The 6,000-nt window shown below is 34.8% G+C and overlaps 1 protein-coding gene across 2 annotated transcripts in view; it reads left to right on the top strand.

Moving 5' to 3' along the window:
• The first annotated feature begins 859 nt into the window (after positions 1-859).
• The window catches only part of pemt (phosphatidylethanolamine N-methyltransferase), an 87,560-nt gene continuing 82,419 nt past the window's right edge, over positions 860-6,000 (top strand). Inside the window, exons 1-3 of one of the 2 annotated variants that reach the window (XM_084134581.1) lie at positions 860-881; positions 972-1,081; positions 4,577-4,684. In XM_084134581.1, coding sequence (XP_083990707.1) covers positions 4,577-4,684 — 108 coding nt within the window. In that variant the 5' untranslated portion in view covers positions 860-881; positions 972-1,081. Of the gene's footprint in view, positions 936-971; positions 1,082-4,576; positions 4,685-6,000 lie in introns of both variants that reach the window. The other variant, XM_084134580.1, reaches the window with a different exon arrangement.

The raw sequence follows: 6,000 nt of genomic DNA, 5'->3' as shown, positions 1-6,000 counted from the left end.
TATAGTAATAACAGTAAATTATGTATAATTACAAGTAACTAACCCTAAACCAAACCCATAACCATAACTCTAAGTACATGTAGTTAATTAATATTACTATTTATGCTAAGTATAATGTAACTATGTCACCTTAAAATAAAGTGTAACCACATTTTGTAATAATAATTTAAATCTGACTAATTTTCTAATTTTTTGTCATAAATCAACATCTTAGGACAATGTTATGGGTAAATGTAAAATATGACTTTACAAAACAGGGCATTGATTTCATGCATGTCTATAGAGGAGATCGGGACTTAAATCATGTTTATCAGGCATTTTGGGGGACATTTTTGAAAAAAATATTAACCCCATTTGTTTCTTATGCTCTAAAGTCCAGTGGTTCTCAAATGTGTCCAGGGGACCCCAGGACAGGTTTGAGAACCAACAAAACTAATATATATATATATATATATATATATATATATATATATATATATATATATACTGTATATTTTTTTGCATTTACTGAAATATTTACCAGTGCCTGTAGGTGTAAAATGATAATTATGAAAATTTTTATTTTAAAATTTTGAGAAATTGAATGCATCTTCTGTAGTGTGTACAGGACCAAACACAATTCGTTATGCAAATACATACAAGAAAGAAGACCAATTTGAATTCAGTATTGAAATAAATACAAGAAGAAGAACAAAGACCAATGCGAACTCAGTCTCAGGATGATGAACATCAATACACTGCTTCCTACGAGTGAACTAATAGTCTATCACAAAACAAAGTCAATAAATCCCTACATAAAACAGATTTGATATCGTGCTCAAGCGTTTGATTGACTAAAAACTCCATTTCCCAGAGTTCCAGGCGACTGAAGCAGGTCAAAGGTAAACTGTCATGTCCGCTGTGTTTTGCATGCTGAAAGTTCCTCACCAATTACGGTAATAAAAGTGTGTGTCGTTTATTCTGAATGCCAGTGACATGTTCCTGAAAGAGAGCAGACTGTTTGTCTGATTCAGAGTCGCTGTTCGACAGAAACCTCGCACTGGACTGCTGTGGAGGCTTGAATAACGTGGATTACAGTCAGGTCAGATCATCTCACTGCAGAAGCCTGTAGTTCCAGCTCTCTGATCACACAACAGCAACACACTGCTCGTTTATCATCATAGTTGCGTCGTGGTATTTTTTTTTTCCTAATGTAATTGTTTAACGTGCTTTTGATTGTTTGTGCACGCGCTGTCATCACAATCTGATGATTTTGTTTCAGCTGCAGAACAGATATAGGGGCGGAGCTTATACAGTCAAAGTCCCCCTGTAGTCAATAATCTTATCCTTTTCAACTCATCTTTGATCACCAAAATAACATATTTAAAAAAAAAAAGTGAAAAAAATGTCTTCATGTCTTCAAAATAGTTTGAATGTAACTCTACACCCTTGCTTCATTTAGTGTATGTGTGTATATATGAATATGCAAATTTGCCCCGCCTCCACTCACTCGCACCAGCTCCGAATACCAGATCCACTCAGCCAACTTTACCGTAGTAAACGCTTCACAGAACAGAAGTAGGGGTGTAGCTTATACAGTTAAAGTCCCCAATAATTTTATCCTTTTAAACTCATCTTTGGCAACTGAAATTGCATATTTAAACTTTTTTTCTTTTTTTCGTTTTCAGGACAGTTTTCACTGTCTCTGTATCTAACATCACACAAAATTACATGTGTTTAGATATGCACATATAAATAAATATTTGAATGAAATGATTAAGAGTATCCAATCCTGCAGACTTGAACCAGGGCTCTCATTTATAAAACTGCGTAGGATCCTCACTAAAAGTGTACGTGCACCCGAAAGCCATAAATGGCGTACGCCAAAAACCGTGCGCACGCCAGAACCTGCGCAAAATTCCCTTTTTAAATCCCAGTCAGTGGAAGATTGTGTGCACATTATATATTGTTATCTCCTCCCCGAAATAACCATATATGAGCTTACAGCGCCTCGTTTTACTATGCATATCCTCATGTGCATATCATTTGCATATGCATATTCATCCACGTGATACCATGTTTAACTGTACAAGACATTTGAAAAATATGAGATACGGATGTGCGTCACATTACATTGCTAAAAAGAATTTAGTTGCCTATCCTCGCCTTGTTTTTGAATAAATCAATCAAATAGTATAAAATACATTTCAGAGAAAGTTTTTCTGAATATTTTCCACTGCCCAAATAGTATTTTCAATTGCTTTATATTTTTAATGGAAACAGGCCTTATTGTGCATTATTGATCATTATTTGCATGAAAATATTTTCTCAGATCACGAGTTCTGCGCTGAGCAAACATTAAAACATTTTAAAAAAAAGTGTTCAAAAGCATCGCATCCACTATAAATATTTCTATTTATCAGAATATAAAATTTTTTACTTCTCTGTAATGATTTCATGTTATGTAAATGCTTAACTCCATTAATGCGAATGGCATATTTAATCTAAATGTATCAAATGTAAAACATCGTTTAAATCATTCTTTTATTTATTTAAATTGTGAACATGCACTGTATTTATGATTAGGACTCATAATGAAGATTTAAAGTGGTTTTCCTTCATCAGTCCCTCAGATCAGATCAGATTTTCCCGTCAAGTTTGGTTTTATAAATCACAACTTATCAGAAGTGGCGTACGGCTGTTTCAGGGCCTGTTTTGTGCGAACGCAACCGTAATAAACGAGGCTCCTGGTCTTCAGGATTGGTAGAAACTTCCAGACGGGTGTGTTGGACCAGAAATATATGCCAGTCAGAGTTTAAGGATACAGAATATCAGTTTACTGTGGTTAATCAGGTTAATGTGGTTAATCAGGTTAATGTGTTACATTACATAATCAGACCACGGGCAAATTCAGATTAATTTGAAATCTGTTGTGCATGTAAACGCAGTCAATGGGCTTTTATGTTGTTGGCCTATCTAATGTGTGTTACTGAGACTAGAAGAGGAGACATCGCTCAGGGCAATATCAGCCCCTCTTTCCATAAACAAAGAGCAGTCTTCACACAGCAAGTGTTTAAAAGGCCGCTTTGTTCCTTTCTAATGCCCTTTTGTACTTGATGGCGTCAATAAATCACAGTTTGTTGCATAATACGAGAATCCTCAGGGAATAAAATGGTATGGATGCAACAAAATTAAGTCTTCTGCGTAAATGTGGGTGATAGATAAAAATGGATTTAATTGCGTTTATTTGTCTAGTTGTGAAAACTGCCACTGTAATTAATACAGGGCAAGTCTCTTTACATAATCCCTGCTATAATGATCAAATGTAACATTCAGATCTGAAGAAAATAAAGTTGCTCAATCAGCATGTTATGATTGTAATGCCCTCAACAAAAAAGTCAATAGGATTTTTGGTTTGGCTTTGTTGCAGTGACCAAGAAAAGTTTAATTCTTGACGCATTTTGTTCATCATGATAATCTTCTCAAATGCACACAAGTTTTATGAAATGTGAAGCGACGTAAACTGCTAAAGTTATGCTATAAATGAGCGACAACACAGTTTGATGTGTTGTAAAATTCTGATATTAGATTAGAAGCACATGTTGTTTATGTTTTGAAGCAACACCAACGTCGATGGCAACATAAACTGTAATAAAACTGATTTAAAGAATTTTATAGGTGACATAATACAAGTTTTTGGCAAAAACAAAAAGGTTAAAAATTGATAAATCTCGTGTTTCAGCCTGATAACTGACTATGTGTGTTATATATAACTGGTCTGAACCAAAAGGCAGACGGGCTGAATGAAAATACTAATCTCTGACAGTAGGTGGCGCTTATGGAAGAGCAGAAATACAGCGGTTACCCCTTACACAAAGTATAAACACTACTTTATTAGGCCTCATACAGAGGTTAGATGAAAAGAAAATACCATAAAATATTGCTTTTTTATATTTGCCCCCCCCCCCCCCCCCAAATAAATAAATAAATAAATAAATAAAATAAAACTCAGTTTTGCACATGCCTAAATGGAAAAACCCCATGAAATCATTTGATTTTCAGATTTATTTCCTGTGTGTGTCAATGCATTTTCTTCTGAAACATGTAGTTCGGGTTACATCACAGCAATGGTGATACTTCCTACTTGCTAGTTTGTGGGAGGGGCATTCTCATTTTAGAGAGCATTTGATTGGACGCAAATCTGTGTAGTGCAGGATGAGTCATCAATATTTTTTGTACATTTTTAGAGGAGAAAAACTTCATTTTAAATGTGTGTTCCATTTGTTAACATGAACTAACAATGAAAATTAGCATTTGCTAATCTAATTTCAACATTTACCTATACAGTATTAAAATCAAAAGTTGTATCTTTTAACATTACTTAATGCAATGACAACTAACATGAACATAATAATAAATAATCAATCATTATATAAAGAAAAACCCCTCGATTTGCATGAATCACGTGACTGGCCTATTTCGATGTCAGACCAGCGATGAGTTTGCAGGTACGCATGTTCTGTATTTGACCTAAAATATCCTAGAAGTGCACACTTACACACTTTTGTTTTGTTTGGTGGTGTGTTTCTCTCCTCAGATGGACGTGTCCGTGTTGACAGAGCTGTCGAGGTTAATGGACCTGACAGAGCCCAGGTTCTGCGTGGCTGTTATTGCGATCATCTTCAATCCTTTCTTCTGGAATGTGGTGAGTCACTATCGCTGTGTCTCTTCAACCTGAAGGCACTATCACCACCAGGTTATATTTATCATGAATTGCATGACTCTGTGTTTCTCACGCAACGCGGTTATGTGAGCATGTCTTTCTTGCATAACATTTATAAACATTAGTCCGACTTCGGTTGTCCTCTCGCAGTCTCAGTATTAAAAACATTTATAAACCATTGAGAATGCTGTACGGATTGCTCTTGTTTGAAATAGGAAAGCACAGAAGAACTGAAGTCACAAAAATGATACCTTATGACCGTGTAAAAAGTGTTGTTGAAGCACAGATGCAATTCTAATCTAAAGTATAATAGAAGTCACAGAAGGGAGTATTTTTATAGTTTTTTTATAGGCAGTTATAGCTTTATTTCATGGTTCCAGGACTTGCATGCTGTGAGTAGGCCTCTTTTGAAATAAAAGTCATATAAGATGTGTTTTCTTATTATAAATTCTTCTTATTAATTGTTTGTTATGTTCTCAAAGAGGCTGTTGTTGAAGGATTTGCATGAATCCCTCAGAAACACTTCTGACGGCGGGCTGCTATGCATGACACAGCCTAATTATACTAACTTAACACCGACTAGTCATTCAGACAACCCACCGACTAGATGATTATTAAAATTTATAGTTTTGCACATGCCTAAATGGAAAAACCCCATGAAATCATTTGATTTTCAGATTTATTTCCTGTGTGTGTCTATGCATTTTCTTCTGAAACATGTAGTTCGGGTTACATCACAGCAGTGAACCACGATACCTCCTACTTGCTAGTTTGTGGGAGGGGCATTCTCATTTTAGAGAGCATTTGATTGGACGCAAATCTGTGTAGTGCAGGATGAGTCATCAATATTTTTTGTACATTTTTAGAGGAGAAAAACTACATTTTAAATGTGTGTTCCATTTGTTAACATGAACTAACAATGAAAATGAGCATTTGCTAATCTAATTTCAACATTTACCTATACATTATTAAAATGTATAGTTTTAATAAGTATAAGTTGTATCTTTTAACATTACTTAATGCAATGACAACTAACATGTACATAATAATAAATTATTATATAAATAATGTATTATCTCCTTCAGCTGAGACACTTCAGATGCCACTGTTCAACATGATGGGTTTGAATTGCTTGAAATATGATTGAATCACTTCAAAAAGGAAAATACAGTAAAGTGCAACATGTGCAGCGCGAGTCTGTCATATCGACTACATAAAATTATAATGAGAATGTTATAATTATGTGTTTGGGACATGGCTTTTAATGGTGAGACTTTTGTTTTTGTAATCAGGCTCTC

This window comes from Abramis brama, assembly GCF_963993115.1.
Source record: "Abramis brama genome assembly, chromosome: 14".
Taxonomy (NCBI): domain Eukaryota; kingdom Metazoa; phylum Chordata; class Actinopteri; order Cypriniformes; family Leuciscidae; genus Abramis; species Abramis brama.
Note: the sequence above shows the minus strand (reverse complement) of the source record. Positions and strands in the feature narration are given on the sequence as shown.